This window comes from Maniola jurtina, chromosome 24 (genome assembly GCF_905333055.1).
Source record: "Maniola jurtina chromosome 24, ilManJurt1.1, whole genome shotgun sequence".
Taxonomy (NCBI): Eukaryota; Metazoa; Arthropoda; class Insecta; order Lepidoptera; family Nymphalidae; genus Maniola; species Maniola jurtina.
Window position 1 is genome coordinate 566,587 of NC_060052.1, and position 21,897 is coordinate 588,483.

Genomic DNA, 21,897 nt, shown 5'->3' on the forward strand with positions numbered 1-21,897 from the left:
AATTAACGTAAGGAAAGAAGAGTCTATAAAAGTAAAAGTTTAAAAAAATATTTTACGATACTGTACAGAGAGTATAAGGTTCTAATAATATTTATTGTATTCGTTCGGTTGTATGTAAATATTAATAACTCCTGCCAATAAAAAAATGAATCGAAACGAAACGGTGCTAATCATTCCGCCTCACTCACACACTGTACACAGATATGATGTGTGAGTGAGATGGAATGATTAACGCTGCCATTTTAGATATATTTCTTTATTGGCACAGGTCACATGAAATTGTTTTTTTTTTTGTGTATATTGTTAATTGATTCTATACATATAGTATAGTTATATAGATCGTCTCGCTACTTAGTGCATAGGATTTTTCGCCTTTTTGGGAATTAAAAGTTGGTTTGAGATTTGTATAGTTTGATTGCATAATACGGGAAATTCAGGGCTCGGTAACCGGTCCATTTTCTAAACCTGTTTTTGATGAATAAACAATAGATGATTGCGGTGTAGGTTTCGGGTACCGTTATTTTAACCGGTTAAAGAGAGAATCGGTTTTTCACAAATTACGATTCTGTTGAGTTCGCTTCGTGCGTGTCATTCTGTTTTTTAACCCCCCGACCCAAAAAGAGGGGTGTTACAAGTTTGGCATGTGTATCTGTCTGTGGCATCGTAGCTCCTAATCTATTGAACCGATTGAAAAAAAAATTTGATTGAAAAAAAAACCTAAATTAATAGTATTTTTTTTTTGAAAGGTGGCTCGGTCGAGAGTGTTCTTAGCTATAATCCAATTTTCACGAACGTTACTAACAGCTTGTTAAAACCCGGTTCCAAGCCCTGAGGGGATTCTAGGAGGCACTAAGGCTAGATACAACGGCACGAGTCGGTAACATCGGACGAGTCGAAGAAATGCGGATGACTTTATTAATATGTGCCGTATTTATTCGACTTGTACGGGTCGCCTGAAAAATGCATTGCTTAGTCGCGTACAGTATCAACTCGTGTCAATAAAGAAACGAATCGAAACGAAGCGGTGCTAATCATTTCATTTCACTCACATTATACACATTATATTGTGTGAGAGGGAATGACTAATGCCGCCATTTTCGATTCGTTTCTTTAAGAATTTGTTGCAGCTTTAGTATAGATTATCGTTGAGGGATTAAAGCAGAATGTTTAAATGCTCCGTTCATGAAATAGAATTTAATTTATCTTTAATAGCAAAATACACTTAAAAGTAAATTAATAAAGAGTTGCGTAGTTAAAGTGAAATAGGAATTTGTTTTTTTCGAAGTTATTATGTATACCGCTCGCGAAAACATCGAATTTGCCTTTAAAACCTATTTTATTAATTTCGGCCATTAGCTAGCAACATTAGGTACCTAATAGGATGATACAAAGTTAAAAGTAAAACCGACTTATCGCTATGCCACTTTGACTGCCAAGCGAGTGCAAGAGATGGAACCCCAGGAGTCTGACCTCTCACTCTAATTTGTTAGTCGAAGTGAGATAGCGGTAAGGTAGGTTTGCTTCATCAAGGTGTTAAGAGCACTCCATCCACTTTTAATATACATTCATGTTAGTTTGCTAACCGCCCATTCGATTCGGCGAATACGAACTAAAATCATCCTAATAACACTTTCAAATTCGATGTTAGCGCATGCGCCTCTACTTAATAGTAAGTTTCGTTAGTCTTCAATAAAAATTGAAAATTTTGTTTTGTACTCGGATATTTTTACACAGAGTCCAAGCTGATATTTTCTCTTAGGTAAATAAAAAGTTAAAAAATCACGTACAATTTAATTTTTAATTACGTACCTAATAAATAACCTGTGTATGTATAACCTACAAATTTTAATCAATAAAGCACTTATTTTATGAAGCGTTTCTTTCTTTTATGGATGTTTTATTTTACAGGATTGTCAAACGTTCGCCAAAATTCTTGAATTCTCTGACGTTCTTATCTATCTGTATATTCTAGTCTAGACGCAGGTTTTTGTTCTATGCCGTTTTATGATGGCAGGTGGGTATATTCCAAAAAAAGCTATAAATGAACTCTGGATTTGGCTCGCGTGGTAATGCAGTGAGTTTATGAGTTATCAGCTAAGTTAAACTAGACGATTGCTGACACGGAAGGAGGCGCAATAAGAGTATAAGTATTCTGTGCGCAATAATGTCTTTGGCCTTTGGGCGCCTACGAATTTATTTGGCACATTATGCTTCACCACTTATAATTTAACAGAAATCCATGAAGATTTGTCTTTGCAAATCGGGAACGCCGGAGGGTTTTGTATTCATAAAATTAGATACCTATCTGATATGTATAAGTCAATGATTTTATTTGAGGATGGAAAACTACCTACCTAATAAAATCGCGCCCACAGACCAATAATCATCGTGCCTCTATGAAAATGGGGAAGTCCCTGTCCTAAATTCCTTCACAGAGTATCTGGGGTCCCTTGGGAGGTAAAGTAAGTTTAGAAATTGAGTGATCTAAAAGTTTGGTTTGGATATATGATTTTTTCAAATAACTACCTAGTTATTCAATAGAAGTTTGGAAAGTCAAGTCAAGTTTAAAATTATATTATCTTTTAATCTTATAGGCCAAGGTAAACTAATAAGGCTTGCGGAACGTTGCAATTGCGATAAGAAACGAACACGACTATTCTAAACGTCGCGTAACTTCTGAACGCACGCGCGTTTTTTGACAGCTGCCTGCTGCTGTGTGCAGCGTTGCCAGAATGTTACTTTTGTAACATTTTACGTTACTTTTGACCCCCTCATGTTTCCTCCATGTTACACGACTCAAAATGTTACTTTACGTTACTTTTAGGACTTCATAAAAATATTCAAATTTTTCCCAGCAAACCAAAAATAATCGTGAAACGGAACGCATCCAAAACAGTTTTCGTTTGTCGTAATTGGCCCATTTGTTAGTTTATTTCACTTTCTCTAAGTTATTGGTCTAAGTTCACTTTGTTTTGTAATTACTCTGTGATTAAAAAAGTGTTTTGTTTGTTTTTCTCTGTGACTCAACTTTGTTTTGGCCAAGTTTTGGCTAATAAAGTTATTCGTGGACTTCGTCTGTGGTGGCGTTTGCTGGCGCGCGTGTTGTGACTTTTTGGAGTGTTTTTTTGTTAGAAGTGGCCGGTTTTTGTGTTCTGCTAGTGTTTATTGGTGGTGGAACTGACTGGGAAGCACTCTAAAGGGGCGCCGCGTGTATGTTGGCGGGCGCCGGTACAGACGAAGTCCATTCTTATACATATAGTTTTCCTAACTTGTAAATAACTACAAACTTGACATTGGCTAATCAGTATAAAGCCAGTCGAGAGAAGAAAAAAAAAAAGTTATTCGTTGCGGGGTAGTGATATTGTAGGTAGTTAGGTATCTAAGTACAAAAAAAAATTGTATCTTTATTTCGTCAAAATTCGAAAGTGATTGGTTTGTTCGTTATCCTTATCGACTGTGTATATGTGTTGCTAACACTACTTGCTTGGTAAGTAAATGTTGTATACAATGTAGTTTTAAGTAAATAAGTAAGTAGTTAACTAATTAGGGAATCAGTAATGCAAAAACAAAGTCATAGTATTTGCAACTGAAAGCAGTTTGTTTTTGTATTGACTGTCATCTTTTTTTTTTTTTTTATCTATTATATCTACTGTCATCTTATTATTAAGTCACATTAGTTTCCAGAAGTTCATTTAGCTATTTACTACTTAGTTATTGTTGTAGGTAACTTCGGTTTTCTTTACAGGAATGAGAGCGAGCTGAGTAGATACCGGCCGGCGTAACCTAAAATTTGAGTTTTGCTATCGAATCTATCGATCTCTTTGCTGAGACCAAGGTAAGTAGTTAGGTACCTACCTAGTATTGATAAGTTAACAAAACGAATTTGAAATTCCCGCGTAATTTTCTTCACTGCGTACCTACCTAGTGCGTTTTTTTTATTCTCTCGTCTGGCTTTACAAAGATTAGCCAATGTCAAGTTAGTAGATATTTTCAAGTTAGGGAAACTATATAAGTAAGGACTTTGTCTGTACCGGCGCTCGCCGACATACGCACGGCGCCCCTTTAGAGCGCTTCCCAGTTAGTTCCAGCATGGTTCTAGCACCAAAAACGCCAGTGAAACACAAAAACCAGCCACTTTAAACAAAAAAAAAAAACGCTCCAAAAAGGCACCACACGCGCGCCATGAAACGCTACACAGACAAAGTCCACCTAGTGCGTAGCCCTCAAACTCAAACAGTCCTGTGTTGCCAGATCGCCCCATATAAGACGATTTTAATCTTTAACAAAAAGAGGGGTGTTATTAGTTTGACGTGTGTATCTGTGTATCTGTCTATGGCATCGTAGCTCTCAAACTAATGAACCGATTTTAATTTAGTTTTTTGTTTGAAAGGTGGCTTGATGGAGAGTGTTCTTAGCTATAATCAAAGAAAATCGGTTCAGCCGTTTGAAAGTTATCAGCTCTTTTCTAGTTAATGTAACCTTCACTTGTTGGGGTGATATAAATTTTTAATTTACACTTGTAATAAAAATTGATTACCTAACAAAATAAGTTATAGCTATTCAAAGACATTTTTAGATCCGTTGGTATATTATTATTTTACTATTTTACTTGATTTGTTTTTCTTTTTCAGGATCAGCAGTCAATTTATTCAATCAACAATTATTATTACGATTCTTTTTAAGCTTAACTAATGGGACAAGAAAACTGTTTAAATTTTTGTATAATAAAGTGCCATATTAACCTGTGTACCTTATTACTTTTATTTTCCACGAAAAATAAGGAAATGTTACTTTTCTCGTGAAAATGTTACATTTTGAGATGTCTCGTGTTACAATTGACTATCTGCCACTGGCAACACTGGCTGTGTGGTGTGAAAAAAAATACCTAGGAGGTGCAGTGCAGTGTTCTACGGTTCGCCGTTTTCTTTTCTTAAATTAAACTTAATAAATGTGTTTTGTGAATCAGACTTCTAGTTATAATAAGCAAAACAGTGTCAGTGTGTATAAATTATTTTAGTTTGTGATGAAGCATGAGAAACATTTTTATTAGGGTGTTTGTTGTGCAGTCGTGACCGGTGTGGGATAAAAAAAAAACAATATGGGTGAGTACGCCGGCAATAAGGTGTTCTATTTTATTCTAGGCTCTAGCACAGATGGCTCTCCACTTTCCTGGTTATCTTCCAGGTTCTCTATAATCATCCAATCGGAAATTTGACATTTCGGAATGCTTATTGTCGGCCTGTTGGAATGTTAAAAATATCGATTTTTCTCATGCCTTTCTTCCAAGAAATTCGATCGATAGTACATTTAACAATACGAAATCCTTTACGTGTTACTTTAAAAACACTATTTCGTAATACGAGATAGTTATCGTAATTTTAAACCCCAGTTTTAGGTAAATTTTTAGTAAACCATGAATAACTTTGTTAAAGTTATGTTAAGTTGCCAAAATTTAACTACTTATTGTAAGTAAGTACAAATAAATACAGCTTAAATCTTCTATTCTATTAAAAAAGTCATGATACTATCTAATCATTATAATTATTTTGCATTGTAAATTTTAGATACAGTTTTTATGTAGTACAGTTAGCAGAGCCATACTAAGTGGTTGGTGTTAAAGCAAGTGATTATATCACTACACAATGCTTCACTAATCACTATGGCCTTGGGTATGTTGTCACTAGGAAGTTACTTGAGTTGCTATTTGTTAAGGCTCACATTTTGTTAATGTTTGCAGAAGTCAAAAATGCATTCTTATGATAAGATAAAATGTCTCTTTCTCTACATATATAATTCTACTGATTCATACCAAGTATTTAATATTATAATGCAAAAAAGTGTAGCTTTTCACAGTCCAACTGTTAAACCCTTTATGACAAAGTTTGGTAAGTATAGAGATCTTGCATCCCGGAAATGGGATTCTTAAAAAACATGAATCCATGTGGATAGCTGATATCTGTCACTTCCTTAACTTCCCATGGGTTTGGGTTTATAAAAATCCTGTCCTCCTTCTGCTTTTGCGATCCTGGGATAAAAGTAGCCAGTGTAACTCTCCAGGTCTTTAACTATACCCAAGTAAGATAATCATGTCCATCTGTTGTTCTGTTGAGGTGTTATTAAAAGGACAAACAAACAGACACACCTTCACATTTATAATACAGGGTAGTGTTCTCTATGTAGAATTTCACAATATTCTTCCCTAGCCTAAAACACTTTTTTAGGCTACTAACTTAGCAGCCTAAAAAGCTTAGCGGTGCTAAGGAGACCGAAACTAAATTAAATAAAAATACAGCTATAATTATAAACAAATTAATTCATACCAATTACTTAGCTAATTAATCTAACAGTTAATTAATTATAAATTATCTTTCCTGTTGATAGCAGCAAAACATGCACATGGCAGGTAATTAAGACAGTGATATTAGAAGCTCTCAACAGAAGCACCTCTTGTGACTGCACTCATTATGGATTATTCAATTTCTGCCTATTATTCATCAATCATCATCATCAACAACCCATTGTCAGCTCACTACTGAGCAAGGGTCCTCTCCTAGAATGAGAAGATTTAAAGAGTCTTAGTCTAGTGCGGGATTGGCAGACTTCACACTTTTGATTGAGGACATTACGGAGAACTCTCAGGCATGCAGGTTTCCTCACGACGTTTTCCTTCACCATTAATGCAAGTGATATTAATTTCTTCATCATCACTAACTGATAGACGTCCACCGCTAGACATGCCGCCACATTCCAGCTGCTTCCTGCGACTTGTTTGATGTTGTTTGTCCACTTAGTGGGGAGTCTTCCAAGACTGCGCTTTATTTGCTCAAATAAAACACAGATAGCGCAAAAAAAAAGAGGTGCATACCATATTTTGGGGTGCAAGTGGTCCAAATTCCATTTTAATGACCAAATTCAACATCACCTGCCCGTGGTGCAATCTGCCAATTTGCAAACAAAGCTCTGACATTCCCAGTACCCTGTATACTATAGGTTGCTGTGTTTAACGCCGCTTAATCTCATGTCTGCTTTGGGACTCTATCCCGAATCCACCTGGCTAGCGACCACACTCCAGTCGTAACCAGCCTCAAAGCATCCCATGTGTTCTGGCTGCGAGTCGGAGAGCCAGTCCCCGTCCACCCCTTCCCATCCTCTCCAATGGTGTAATACCTATGGCCATTGGGTTCCTTGATCTGGAGAGCACCGTTCTGCTCGTTTGCTCGTTATTTTTTGATTTAAAAAAAATACCCAGGATTGTACCTCTGACCTCCCAAATAGGAGGCCGATGTCTTAACCACTCTGCTATCACCGTTAAATATCGCAAACCGCTAACTAATTAATTACACGTCCCGACCGCTACTCTTTGATAATATCGCTATTCGCTATCGATTGTTCTGGGCACCAGGTAGGAGGGCTTCAGTACCTCGCCCTCCGAATATTTGGCGAGGCGGATTATTTGAGGGTGAAGAGATCGTTTTATTAGATTACTATTTGTATTAGCCAGGGACGACATACGGACGGACGGACGGACGACGGTTGACGAAGGGTGCTGTATTGAGTTTATTGTTGAATGCTGTCGATAGATATTTTTGAGAATAGAAACAAGTCCTGAAAGACGATATTCAAGGTGCAGATCAACAAATTCTAGAAAAGCCGGCAATGCATTGGCGGTTTTTCAAGAAAGTATGTTCTGAGTCAAACTACAGACGGATTTTTGACAACCTTCCTGGCACAGTGGTAAGCGAGGGTTTGTAGAAGGAGGTCCCGAGTTCGATTCCCGGCAGGGGCTCAGAATTTTATAATTTCTGGTCTGGTGGGAGGCATCGGGCTCTAGTTACCACCCTATCGGCAAAGCCGCCAAGTAATTTAGCGTTCCGGTACGATGCCGTGTAGAAACCACAGGGGTGTGGGTTTAATAAAAACTGCCATAGCCTTTCCAAGTAAGCCCGCTTCCATCTTAGGCTGCATCATCATTATCACCAGATGAGTTTGCATTCAAGGGCTAACTTATATCTGAATAAAAAAAAGATTCTGTGTGTAATTACGAAGTATCGGAAAAGTATATGTGCGTCGTACCGTCACGGTATCAAATATCCTATCGTGTTAGTTGTAGAATATTGTATTACTCGTTCGCACTCGCAACAAAGTACAGCTCGGGGGGGACAGCTTGCGAAATGTGTGACCAAGTGTTGACACATCTGTCACAGATGAGGTGGTTATTACTTATTAGCTACTTCGTGACATCTGCGCGCGGCGCGACGCGAGTGGATTGCGGTGACTATGTCCAATCATGCCCATTGTCAGAGTGAATAAGGGAACTCTCGGTTTGATCCTGAATCGACGATATTATGTCAAATATTAGGTGACGTGAAATCAAAGAAAAATAGGCTAATCATAGGCCTACCCATACCTAGAGTTGGCGTAGAATAGCCTATTTTAAGAATGGTATACGTCACTGGCAGGCGTCAATTGTTCAAATGTTGGAGGACCCATATATAGCGTCAAAGTAGGAACATTTGACGCCTGCCAGTGACGTATAACTGATCATACCCTGACTAAACCAACCACCAAACTGACTAACCGTTGTAACTTTACCTGTCATGTAAGTGGACCTTAGTTTTCGCATTACATTTAGGGTATCAAAGCGATAGTAGCTTTCTCCCACCAGCAGGTTGGCGGTTACGAAATGCTCAAGTGCATTCACTTGTTGTCATTTGGTAACTGTGTCGTAACTCGCAATAACCACTGTCAGTACTGTGTTGCAACTTGTAACACTAGCATCTACCGCATATTGCTATATTGTTGCACTCTACATTGTATGGATTGCAATTTTTGACGTTCAGTTGGCTAATCAGAGCTGATCGCGACCGTCACACAGGGGCTCGATTGCGTTAGAATGACAGCTACAGTCACGATCACAACCACCTCTTATTGGTTGACGACGATTTGTTGCAACAAGAATGAAGCAGCAGCAGAAAAATTCAGCCAATCACAATTGCGATTGTATGAAGGATTGATATAAGTTTACTAGAATCGACCAGCTGGGCTCACTTGGTCATAATATAATGTCATTATCATCTTAATATGGAGTCCTAAAAAGGTATTGATACAAACATTAGAAAGTAAAAGGTAAAACCAATAAATTGATAACTACATACAAGAAATATTTCCATTACAATCTGTTGCATTTATTTTAGAGTCGTCCTACATTAGGATAGTAGGTACGGGCTTCCTAGCCTACGACTTATGTAACGTGAATATGTAATCGCTTCGTGAGTATAATGGATAGAAACTGGTTTTTATCCGCCAATAGTGCCCAATTTGTATGGATTGTAGGGTGACCAAACACTGCTCTATAGACTCGGGACATCAGCTGTCTTATTGGAAAGTACAAGAAATATTTCTCTTACAATCTGTTGCATTTATTTAGAGTCTTTCTACATTGGGATAGTACGGCTTCTAGCTACGACTTATGTAACGTAAATATGTAATCGCTTCGTGAGTATAATGGGCAGAAACCGCTTTTATCCGCCAATAGTGCCCAATTTTAAGGAGTGTAGGGTGACCAAACGCTACTCTACAGTCTCGAGACAGCAGCTATGTTATTGCCTATGTTATGTTCGTATCAGAAACGTTGAGTAAAAACGTTTCGTACGGTAGATTAGATCATATTAGGGTGCCAATGTTCACGGATTCTTGCTTTTCTGTGGTAGAAAGGTGAAGGCGGAACAAGGTTGTGAAATTCCTAAGCACACTCTCCAAAGAAAGAATTGTTACCTACTATTTACTTACTAATATGTATTATAAACTAGTCAATGCCCGCGACTTCGCCCGCGTGGATTTAGGTTTTTCCTAAATCCGTGGGAACTTTTTGATTTTCCGGGATAAAAAGTAGCCTATGTGGTAATCCAGGTTATTATCTATCTCCATTCCAAATTTCAGCCAAATCCGTCCAGTAGTTTTTGCGTGAAGGAGTAACAAACATGTACACAAACACACACATACACACAAACTTTCGCCTTTATAATATTAGTGTGATGTGACTTTTCACGGCCCAACAGTTTAACCGATTCTGCCATTTGGTACAGAGTTAGCTTATATCCCGGGGACGGACATAGGCACCGGTTCCCACGGGATCTTTAAAACCTAAATCAACGCGGACGAAGTCGCGGGCATCCTCTAGTATTCGATAAAAGACCATTATCACCATCATCTATAGTACGACATAAAAAAAGTGTTGTACCTAGTTAATCATGGTGTCTCTAGGCGAGTGGGTTGGGTACAGATGAGTCAGGTTAACGAAACCAATAAGTGGGTGAAGGCGAACCGGCGTGCTCCTACCGAGTTAACCCGAACATATAAACAGCTATACTAAATACCGGTTGTTCGATGAACATGTTACTTAACTAATGTGCCGATTAATTCGATTTGGGGGAAAACCTGCTAAGCTAAAGAATTTGACATTTTACTCAGTTTCGACACCAGAAAAAATATTTATTTTCTCCTTTAATGTATAAAGATATGTCTTCAAAAGCTCTTCATCCTACTAATATTAAAAACGCGAAAGTTTGTATGTATGTATGGATGGATGTTTGTTACTCTTTCAAGCAAAAACTGCTGGACATATTTGGCTGAAATTTCGAATGGAGATAGATTATACCCTGGATTAATACAAAGCCTACTTTTTATCCCGGAAAATCAATGAGTTCCCACGGGATTTTTAAAAACCTGTATCCACGGGAACGAAGTCGCGGGTATCAGTTTGTTTAATTAATAATTGTCTTTATAAATACAATTTCGTATGTATGAGAGCTATTTTGAACAGTGAAATAATTTGTTATAATCTTCTTAAGACATTGTGATAACTAATGATAAGAGAATGTTTACCAAGTATGTAGGCGTTGGGTCAACACTCATGCCTACCATTTCATATCTAATGATATGACTCGAAGTTTTAGTTTTAATTGATTTGTTGTTTGTATCTAACTAAATTGCTCCTTATCAGTTATTTATGGATACTAATTATTTGCATCGACAAGGTCTCTGCAGAATATCAATAGATCCTATTACTTAAAGCTAGTATAGATATATAATATGATAATATTTACAAGTTAAAGTTAAACAATATTTATGAACTCGGAAGTTTTTTCTCTTTCATTTGATATCCGGCATTCCGAACCAGTAGTAAATTATTATTTGACGATTCAAAAGCACTTGTAAAAGTTTATTTGAATAAAAATCTATTCTATTCTAAAAAAAATCTATTCTATTCTATTCTATTCTATCCAAATTGACACCATAGCAAAAAGAAATATTGTTGACCCCCATTTTTTTGGATGTAACATCCGTCAGGTCAATTGTTTTCGTGTAAAATGTAGCCTAAGTCACCCAGACCATAATGAAGAATTGATTGACACCTCATTCATCAAAATCGGCCCAGTAATTTAGGCGCTAAAGTGGAACACACAGAATCTGATACAAACATACATACATAGACTCCTAAAATCATAACTCTTCCTTTTGGCTTTGCCGTAGCTGCTTAATCCATCATCAATAGTTCCTGAATCGTCAGACTTAGGAGTCAATACCAGCATCAGTTGAGGAGTTGGGACCCGAGTTCAATAATGAAGTCTGTATTTGGTAACTGCTTAATCAATCCACCATCAATAGTTCCTCAATCCTCTCTCACAACACTCCAATCTGTGGGTGTGCGTTGCGCCTTAGATTTACTTACTTTCAATTTTCAGAAAGTAGATCCAATAGGACGCATGAGCGGGCAATTAGTTTTACCAAATTAACCGCAGATTGAATCGGAAATTAGATTTCCGGGTATCGCACCTTTCATTCTCTAGTGACCTCATAGCTATCAAAATATCTAATTTCATCCAAATCAACATAATGCTTGGCTTTCTTCCACGATCCGCTATGCCAGATCGTTTGTTAGGTATACGTGGCATGAAATGATATAAAATAAGTGGAATAAATGGGTTTAATTGAAACTTAATCTCGGGCAAGAATAGAGATCGCAACATTGCCTACTTGTATCTTAGTAAAAATATTTAATTTCAAGCTTCGGAGTTGCAACGCGACCTTCAAATTTTTACCCATCCTAAAATAGCAAAATTTTCAAAAATACTTAAGTACATGAGAAAACAGACGAGCGCTGACGGACCTATAATTTATATCATCACTAACTGATACTCGCGACTTTGTCCGCGTGGATTTATATCTTTAAAATCCCGTGGGAACTCTTTGACTTTCCTGGATAAAAAGTAGCCTATGTCACTCTCCAGGCATGCAAAAATCACGTTGTTGCTCCGTTGTGACATGATTGAAGGACAAACCAATACCTTTTCGCATTTATAGTATGGGTAGACTAGTAATGCCTGTAATTTGGAACAATTGAACAGCGTATAGGTAGAGCGTTCCGGGACAGGCGGTCGGCGATCCCGGAAGTGTCCGTATATAGAGTGGCGGTGCATGAAGTAGGTACCAGTTAGCTACGGATGTCACATCCGCCGTGACACGGGTCAACTGTACATGACAGCTTTACTAGAACCACAGTTCACGACAGTTAGGGAACTTGTAACAAAACGTCGAGTCTGGGTTTTTATTCTAAGCGTCGAGTCTTTACCTACGTTGGCAGGCGTCAAATGGTACCTATATTTGGCACTAGGTAGGAAACTAGGAAGGTATAGCCATATTAGAACCCGTAGATGGTCGATGCCCGAGATTGTGCAGTCATTGTGCTGACACCCAGTTCCTTGGGTCGCATTCTACTGAGGACCCTGGCCAAGCCGTTTCCTGTGGATGACATCCTATGCATCGTCGATAGATGCAGCTTTCCGAAGATACTGAAAGAAATAATAATCGGAGGTCAGAGGTTCGATCCCCGGGCACGCATCTCTAACTTTTAGAGGACTGAAAAAATACATCGTGAGGAAACCTGCACGCCTGAGAGTCCTCCAATATATTCTCTGGGACGTGAAATCTCCGGATCCGCTCTTGGCCACCGTGGTAGACTATGGCCACCCCTAGCCTAATATTTGACAGATGTCGATTCAGGCCACAATGAAAAAAAATTAAATAGTCCCATAGGGCACCAACTTTTATTGCTATATCGACGTCCACCAATACCTTCTTCATCAACCCTAAATGGGACAAACTACCCAATGTGAATCAAATTATTCTACTTAAAGCATTATTAAAGAACAAATTATGTAGGATTCGTGAAGATAGCGAAGGTGAAGCACCTGAAAACCTAAACAAAAGCTATTTTGGGCTAACGTCGACGTATGCGGGAAGATAAATTAATGACCTAACTAAGTGATAACAACATTGAAATGTAAGGATATTTAGAGAGACTTACTCAAAGAATCATTGAACTTCTTTGAAGAAACTTTTTGAAAATGTGGTAGTAGAACATGTTTGTGATTGGTTGGTTCATTTGGAATTGGCTCTGCCATTTGTACGGGATTACATGACAGAGAGCGCTATTACTACCTTCTTTCCATGGATAGTATAGGCATGCTGTCTTCGCTCTATGATTTTTCAGCTCCAACGTCAATAGTTCTTACAACAAGCGTTGCATGCCTACTTAACTGCAACTTGCTTGCTGATGGGGGTGTTTTTTATAGACTAGCGCTTGGCTGTAATCAGACCTGCTAGCAAGTGTAAATCATATGCCGTCAAATATACAAAAGTTCCTTACGTAATTATTTAGTAGTCTTTATATGAATAAATCACTTACGGATGTAGATCTTTACGAGTACAATTTACTTTCTGCCTATTTACTACTGGTAGACTTGAGTCTGTAATCTTATTTACTAGGTCTCAGTTCAGTATCAGTAGATTATATAGATCGCAAGTGTTTCGCCTCGCCGTGAGAACTTTCATTTCCGTCTATAGTAATTATTATGGTTTTAGCTTCAAGTTGTCTGACTTCTAGTCCATAGGCTCCCGTCAGATCAGGAAGTGTTCTTAATGTTGGGACATGGTATCGAATGAAATGTATCGAAGTTTTACGAAAACAAGCATCGAACAAATCCAATGCTCCAAAGTTCTTATAGCGGCTTTTCGAATATTTCTGTCAATGGTTTTTCACGGAAATCCGGAAATTCTGTTTGTTTGTTGCTTGGTCCTTCAAACTGAGCAGCGGGTTGATGTTATTTTCTGCCTGGATATAGTTAAAATTCTGGAGAATCACATTACAACTTTTTATCCCGGGAAATCAAAGCCATCCCACGGAATATTTACAAACCTGAATCCACGCCAATCAAGTCGCGATTCGCTAGCAACATCTAGTACCTAATCTATACTTACATTTTTTTAATATTATAAATGCGAAAGTGTGTCTGTCTGTCCGTCTGCTAGCTTTTCACGGCCCAACAGTTTAACCGATTTTGATAAAATTTGGTATAGAGTTAGCTTACATCCCGAGCACGGACATAGGCTACTTTTTATCCCGGAATATCAAAGAGTTCCCACGGGATTTAAAAAAATCCTAAATCTACGCGGACGAAGAAAATTCTAGTTGACTAAAAGTATGGATAAAGATATACTCGATACCCAAAAGTATCGATAAATAAAATCTTTCGTGCCCCTACTTCAAAGTAGTCAGACAACCTTCCTTATAGTTCAGTAAATATGTAAGGAATAATTAGATGCCCTCCGAAAAAAGACCTACCGTAATTTGACATAATGTATCGTTAGGGGGGCATGTCAAGAGGTCACAGGAAAAATAAAAAGGTCGCGCTGATTGCTGATTTTGAGAAATTCAAAAAATGAATAAAAAAATTTTGAAATACTTTTTTCTTGGAAACTATTGGTTTTAGGAAAAAGTTTTTTAAATATAAAATGTAGAGGGCATTGCAAATTACATTTTTTGTCATTGGAGTGACATCATCCGACTTGAAATACAAAAAGTAGAGGGCGCTAATGGATCAAAAAAGTATTTCAACGCTATTTTCGATAGGAAAAAATGATTTTTTTATGATAATGTAAATTGGAAAGTTGTTCGTCACAAAATTAGCTACAACTTTTATTTAAACAAAATTTTTATAAAACTTACCGTTCTCGAGGTGCAGGTGAAAAAGTGCAACGGAGCACAGCTAACGGTTCTTTTGTTACTAAATGAAAAAAACAAAATTGTCGAATAAAAGTGTTTGTTTCAAAAGAAAGAAATAAACGTGATGCAAAACATAGATAAATTCACCTAAGTTCAAATTTTTGTTAAACAAAAGTTCAAATTTTTTGATAAAAAAGTAAGAAAACAATTACTGCTATTTCATTTGAATTAAAAAAAAGATAAAAACTGAATGGCATGAGAACTGTGCAACGGCACGGTACATAATGTACAATTTGTACACTTCGACAAGTTCCAGCTTGAGAACGGTAAGTTTTATAAAAAATTTGTTTAGATAAAAGTTGTGGCTAATTTTGTGACGAACAACTTTTTAATTTACATTATTACAGAAAAATCATTTTTTCCTATCGAAAATACCGTTGAAACACTTTTTTGATCCATTAGCGCCCTCTACTTTTAGTATTTCAAGTCGGATGACGTCACTCTAATGACAAAAAATGTAGAGGGCATTGCGAACTATATTTTTTGTCATTGGAGTGACGTCATTCGACTTGAAATACAAAAAGTAGAGGGCGCTAATGGATCAAAAAAGTGTTTCAACGCTATTTTCGATAGGAAAAAATGATTTTTTATAATAATGTAAATTGAAAAGTTGTTTGTCACAAAATTAGCTACAACTTTTATCTCAACAAATTTTTTATAACACTTACCGTTCTCGAGCTGGAACTTGTCGAAGTGTACAAATTGTACATTATGTACCGTGCCGCTGCACAGTTCTCATGCCATTCAGTTTTTATCTTTTTTTTTAATTCAAATGAAATAGCAGTAATTGTTTTCTTACTTTTTTATCAAAAAATTTGAACTTTTGTTTAACAAAAAATTGAACTTAGGTGAATTTATCTATGTTTTGCATCACGTTTATTTCTTTCTTTTGAAACAAACACATTTATTCGACAATTTTGTTTTTTTCATTTAGTAACAAAAGAACCGTTAGCTGTGCTCCGTTGCACTTTTTCACCTGCACCTCGAGAACGGTAAGTTTTATAAAAATTTTGTTTGAATAAAAGTTGTAGCTAATTTTGTGACGAACAACTTTCCAATTTACATTATTATAAAAAAATCATTTTTTCCTATCGAAAATAGCGTTGAAACACTTTTTTGATCCATTAGCGCCCTCTACTTTTTGTATTTCAAGTCGGATGACGTCACTCTAATGACAAAAAATGTAGTTCGCAATGCCCTCTACATTTTTATTTAAAAAACTTTTTCCTAAAACCAATAGTTTCCAAGAAAAAAGCATTTCAAATTTTTTTTATTCATTTTTGAATTTCTCAAAATCAGCAATCAGCGCGACCTTTTTATTTTTCCTGTGACCTCTTGACATGCCCCCCTAACGATTCATTATGTCAAATTACGGTAGGTCTTTTTTCGGAGGGCAATTTGCAAATTGACTGAACTATTAGCTTTCATACGATTATGTCCGCTTAATATCTCCAATTATAATCGTATTTTCCGTCGCTTCAGTAACAACGGCGTACAGCTGGAAAGCGAGACTTTCTTTATAGTCCTGTCACATTAGATTTATCGCATAATTGTTCCATACTTATCCTTCTTTGGAATTGGACACATGAGTAATGTAGCTCAGGATATATAAATAATTACTAGCTGATGCCCCAACTTTGTTTGCGTGCAATAAGATTTTGAAAGATAAAGTTAAAGTGAAGTTAAACAACATTAAACCCGACTACTCCCCGCGAACTGCCGACAGATAACAATAGATATAGTATAAAATTATTTATGTGTTTTAACTTTGTACTAAGTATATTTAAATATTTATGAACTCAGAATCTGATATACCACTCGATGCACTAGCAAAAAAAATTTTTGGAAACCTCCACTTTTTTGGATGTAACATCTGTCAGGTAATTTTTTTTCGTATAGATTACCTATGTTACCCGGGCGAGAATATCGAATTGATTGACACCTCATTCATCAAAATTGAGCCAGTAATTTAGGGGCTACGGTGGAACCCATAGAATCTGATATAGACATGCAAACATACATACAAAGATCGTTAAAATCATAACTCTTCTTTTTGGTTTTGCCTTAGTCAGGTAAAAAAGCATTGATGAGGTCTAGGTTGGAGTGTGCTTGCTTTTCTATGCCTGTTACAAAAGTTTATCATAGCGCTCTTGTAGATTGACTTGTTGCTTTGCCCCATGATTCACTAATGCAACGATTTAATGTCTTCATTATACGGTGTGCCCTTTCATAGCTCCATCTGATAGCATCAACGTTTTCACTGCAAGGTGACTGAGTCCGCTTTCTTAGGGCGCGGTCATCCACGGTTGACGGAGCGTTGTTAAGCGCCACAAAGCTGCCGCTGTGCTTGATCTACGCAGGCCTTTGACATCTTCATTACTTGGCGTGATCGCTGCCCTTGATGGTGTAGTCACTAGGGGTTGGTTTATTTGGCTGCAGATATAGAAGGAGGATAAGGAGTTGGATTCGAGTCCGGATCAAAAAGCTCCAACTGTCAAAAATTCCCAATAGAATAGAATAGAATAGAATAGAATAGATTTTTATTCAAATAGACTTTTACAAGTGCTTTTGAATCGTCAAATAATTTACCACTGGTTCGGAATGCCATTCCTACCGAGAAGAACCAGCAAGAAACTCGGCATAATAAGCAGCCCGAAGTCCAGCAGTGTTACAACTTACAACCCCGTATCGCGGCCATCACAAAATGCAGATAGTCATGCGTTTGATCTCTCTCCTATCGTGTTAGATTGCCATCCCTTTAGAATAAGAGATTAAGGCAATAGAGAATTCACCTATGTTTGCGCACACTCTATGGTGCACTCTTGCGAAATTGGCTGTTCTCGTTGAATTTGCTCTCCGTGGCGGAAATAAGTTCAATTATCTCTATGTGGGGTATAGTTGCACTCCACTTTCCTTGGAGAAGGAAAAAACTGGCGCGAGTACTTAGCAATTTAGATCGCATAGTGGTATGGGAGAGCAAGGAGTTACATAGCAGATTCTACAATGCCTTAATTGAACCGAATTTAGATCCAGCAGCCTCTGTATTCTGATTACGGTCGAGGTCACCGATCGTAATCATAATACAGATATCAGATTCGGGGAAACCGAAGATTTTGTTATGGACGAAGTTATATGTTTCTGCTATGGCTATTTTCGTTGAATTTCGTCAATTATTATAGCCCTTTCATAGCCTCATCTGATAGCATCAACGTTTTCACTGCAAGGTGACCGAGTTCGCTTTCTCAGGGCGGTCAGTCCACGGCGACGGTCGTCGGAGCGTTTCGTCACGCCCCACTGGCTGGGAAACGAGCTGTTTTTGTGCAGCTTTTGTATTTAGTCGCTGCCTTCGTTGTTTCGCCTTTAAATTACCTACCGGTTTTGCAAGTTTTTTGAGATGTGTCCCAAAATTTCGATTATTCTATCTTTACAGATTTCAATCAAGCAGGCTCTATTGCTTTATCTAAGCCATTTGGATGAAGTTAAGCTTTTATCTTGGGTTCCAGGCAGGATTATCGCGTTACTTCAATAATAATGGCTTCTTCATGCGATGGTTCTTTTATCGTAACAATTTCCAGGCTTGAAAATAATATAACCTGATTTAGCCGGAAATGTTTTCACGAATCGAATTCAGTTCCTGTTTTAAGTCAATTAAAAATGTTTTATTTTAAAGATGTCACTAAAAGATTACGATTATTTCATGAATCGAATGGACCATTATGTTTTAAATATCGTTGAAACTTGAAAGCTTAAAATAAATCCTTAAACGGCAGTGGACTTGGAGGTAATTTTAAACGCTACGAGTTAAGTTAATCGTTTTTTAGAGCCGGACGTCCCTGCAGCCGCCGATTGTGAGCAGCCGTCGAGGCGCGCGGCGCGGGCGCAGGTTTCCAAAACAACTTTTTGCTTTCATTGCAACATTGCCTTATGTGGATACATTTATGTAGTGGGAAAATCTTGAATGCTTGAGACAATTTGTGTGTTAAGTAACTTTAATTGCATTAAATCTATTTTTGAAGTGAAAACTTCTTTGGGCGCGTTGGGCGATTTTGGGAACTTACTAATGTTATATTGCTCGGAGTGCCGATTAATCGTTTAAATTATTATACATATTTACAAATTATGAAATTTAAATTATCAATACCACAATTAATTTGAAAATCCAAGAAAAGCCCTGGACTGTTTTCATTTCTGTACTCCCCATTGAATGCTATTTTTTTTCAACCTTACTGAATCATTTAATTTTTCTTCTGCTCATTATTCTCTTTCATTTCAGCATCTAAATGTTTTTATAGTAAAAACAGGAAGACAGTCAAATGTAGCTAACTTTTTATGGCTTTGGCGAGCGATCTTTTGCATCCATCCAAAAATTATTGTAGAGCTGACTTAAAAAAAGGAGAGCAAGGTAAAAATGAAGGAAATCCATACCTAACATTGCATCAAATAAAAAGCTCGATAAAAAAAGCCTGGAGACGTGACCTTGGCACCGAAGCTAATGTAAATACAGTCCGGGCACGTAGCGAACGCGAAAACTCGGGGCTTAGTCATCCGCCGCGAAAAGCTTCTGTGAGTTCAATGGACATCAATCGTCTTCTGATTCCAGTCTATAGTTCTATACATTGAGTGTAGGAAGTGGAGCTTACTGATTTTATTTATAGAGTTCGCTCGCACGCGTCGCTTGCGCACCGCGCGCCGGTGTTCAGAACTTCAGACCGGTCGTCACTCGTCAGTGCTTCTCTGGATGCCGACGCGAACGGAGCTCCGTGCGGTCGATCTCCAGTACAATCGCGACCGCGGTGCGCAGTCTCGAGTTCTGAAGGTGTCAGTGATAACTGCGATACCGCTCCGCCAATCGCCGTGGCGTAAGCGATAAACTATCAGCAGTGCAAGTCGATCTGTGTCGAATCGAAATTTTTCACGCGGCAATAAACGAGTGCTTTTCTGTTTTTTTTTTCTGTTACACGGGATTCTGTTGCTATAATTACATTACCTACGTGTGAATTCACTGTGAGTGTGTTGGACCATGAGGCCCAAGGAAGAAGTGGACGCGAAGGTCCAAACGGGGACCTTCATCCTGTCCGAGAAAATAGATGACACCAAGTCGAAGAAGAGTGAAAAGGAGATGAAGAAAGAAATGAAAAGGCTAGAGAAGGAGAAACAGGAGCGGGAGAAGAGGGAGAAGAAGGCACGGGAGAAGGAAAAGGAGAAAGAAAAGCAAGCGAAAAGAGGTTAGACATTTTTGTAATAAAAGAAAAGGATGTAATAGTGCGTTTGCATTTATTTATGAAAAAGTTGGAACTGGTCCTTTTATAATATACGAGTATGAAAAGTTATAATGAAAATCTTTACTATTAGAGAATAGAACTCTGAGCATATCGTACGCAATTACCACAGTTTATTACTTAAATACATTTCAGTCATCATAAATCTATATACATCGATAAACTGACTGACTGAGATATCAAAGTAGAGCTGAAACACTTGAGATTTTGTGTTTTTTCCCAATAACGTAGACCCACTTTAAGAATTTAAGGAATTCTAGGTATCAGAGTGTAGCCGGAGCGGGTATTGATATACCTATAACACGTAATATACAATTTACAATATTGTCAAGGAGAACATAATCGCTATGTTGTGGTATCCTGAAATAGCGTAGACCCTCTCTAAGAAAAGAATTTAAGGAATTCTAGGTATCAGAGTGTAGTCAGAGCGGGTAGTAGTATACCTATAACACGTTATATACAATTTAGAATATTGTCAAGGAGAACATAATCGCTATGTTGTGATATCCTGAAATAGCGTAGACCCTCTCTAAGAAATGAATTCAAGGAATTCTAGGTATCAGAGTGTAGTCGGAGCGGGTAGTAGTATACCTATGACATGTAATATACAATTTAGAATATTGTCAAGGAGAACATAATCGCTATGTTGTGGTATCGTGATGTCATCTGGCTCAATTATAGAGGTTACGCCGCGCCGCCCGTACCCGTATGACGACTGAGTCGAGGCAATAAAATTCTTCGCTTCTCACAATTTAAATCTATTGTTGTTTAGTGTGATGCCGAGATAGACCAGTCGTTAGAATGCGTGGATCTTCAAGAGATCTCAAAAGGATCAGATCCTGTGCTCTGTTCTGATGTTGAGGTTTACAAAGCGTATTTTGAGTTTACTTAAAGCTAAAAGGAGACTCAGTATGACTCTAACACAGACCCGTCTCGTTTTAACTGTGTCCTAAGTTATAAATAAAATAAAAATAAGTTGAGCCAAGTTAAAGTACGCTCCAAAGATTTCAGCCCATGAACTAGTCCGTGTTTTAGCCTAATCCTCTATAGAGATAAGTTTTGCTGTTACTTTTGTTAGAATCCTTTGCTGTGACTGACGGATTCCCTTGGATAACCCTACGTTACCATATTATGCGATTACCGACATTTCATCGTCGTCTTTTGCTGAACATAGATCTCTTGGTACTTTCACATGGCACGGACTTGCGTCTCCTAAATCCAGCGGCCCCCTGCTACTCGTTTGATGTCTGTCCAAGAGGTATTCCAACGCGGCGATTCGAGGTCGCCATTCTAGTACCTTGACCCAAACGTCTATCGGATTTGCGAACTACGTGCTCTCCCCATTATCTCTGTATCTGTGTATCTGTCTGTGGCATCGTAGCTCCTAAACGAATAAACCGATTTTAATTTAGTTTTTTTGTTTGAAAGGTGCCTTGATCAAGAGTGTTCTTAGCTATAATCGAAGAAAATCGGTTCAGCCGTTTGAAAGTTATC

At 37.7% G+C, this 21,897-nt stretch overlaps 1 protein-coding gene across 10 annotated transcripts in view; it reads left to right on the forward strand.

Moving 5' to 3' along the window:
• The first annotated feature begins 4,867 nt into the window (after nucleotides 1-4,867).
• LOC123877758 (actin-binding LIM protein 2) overlaps nucleotides 4,868-21,897 on the forward strand; it is a 94,607-nt gene continuing 77,577 nt past the window's right edge. For 6 of the 10 annotated variants that reach the window (XM_045924626.1, XM_045924628.1, XM_045924627.1 and 3 more), the window contains exon 1: nucleotides 19,834-20,349. In XM_045924626.1, coding sequence (XP_045780582.1) covers nucleotides 20,145-20,349 — 205 coding nt within the window. In that variant the 5' untranslated portion in view covers nucleotides 19,834-20,144. Of the gene's footprint in view, nucleotides 5,103-19,832; nucleotides 20,350-21,897 lie in introns of those variants that run through there. The other 4 variants (XM_045924624.1, XM_045924633.1, XM_045924634.1 and 1 more) reach the window with 3 other exon arrangements.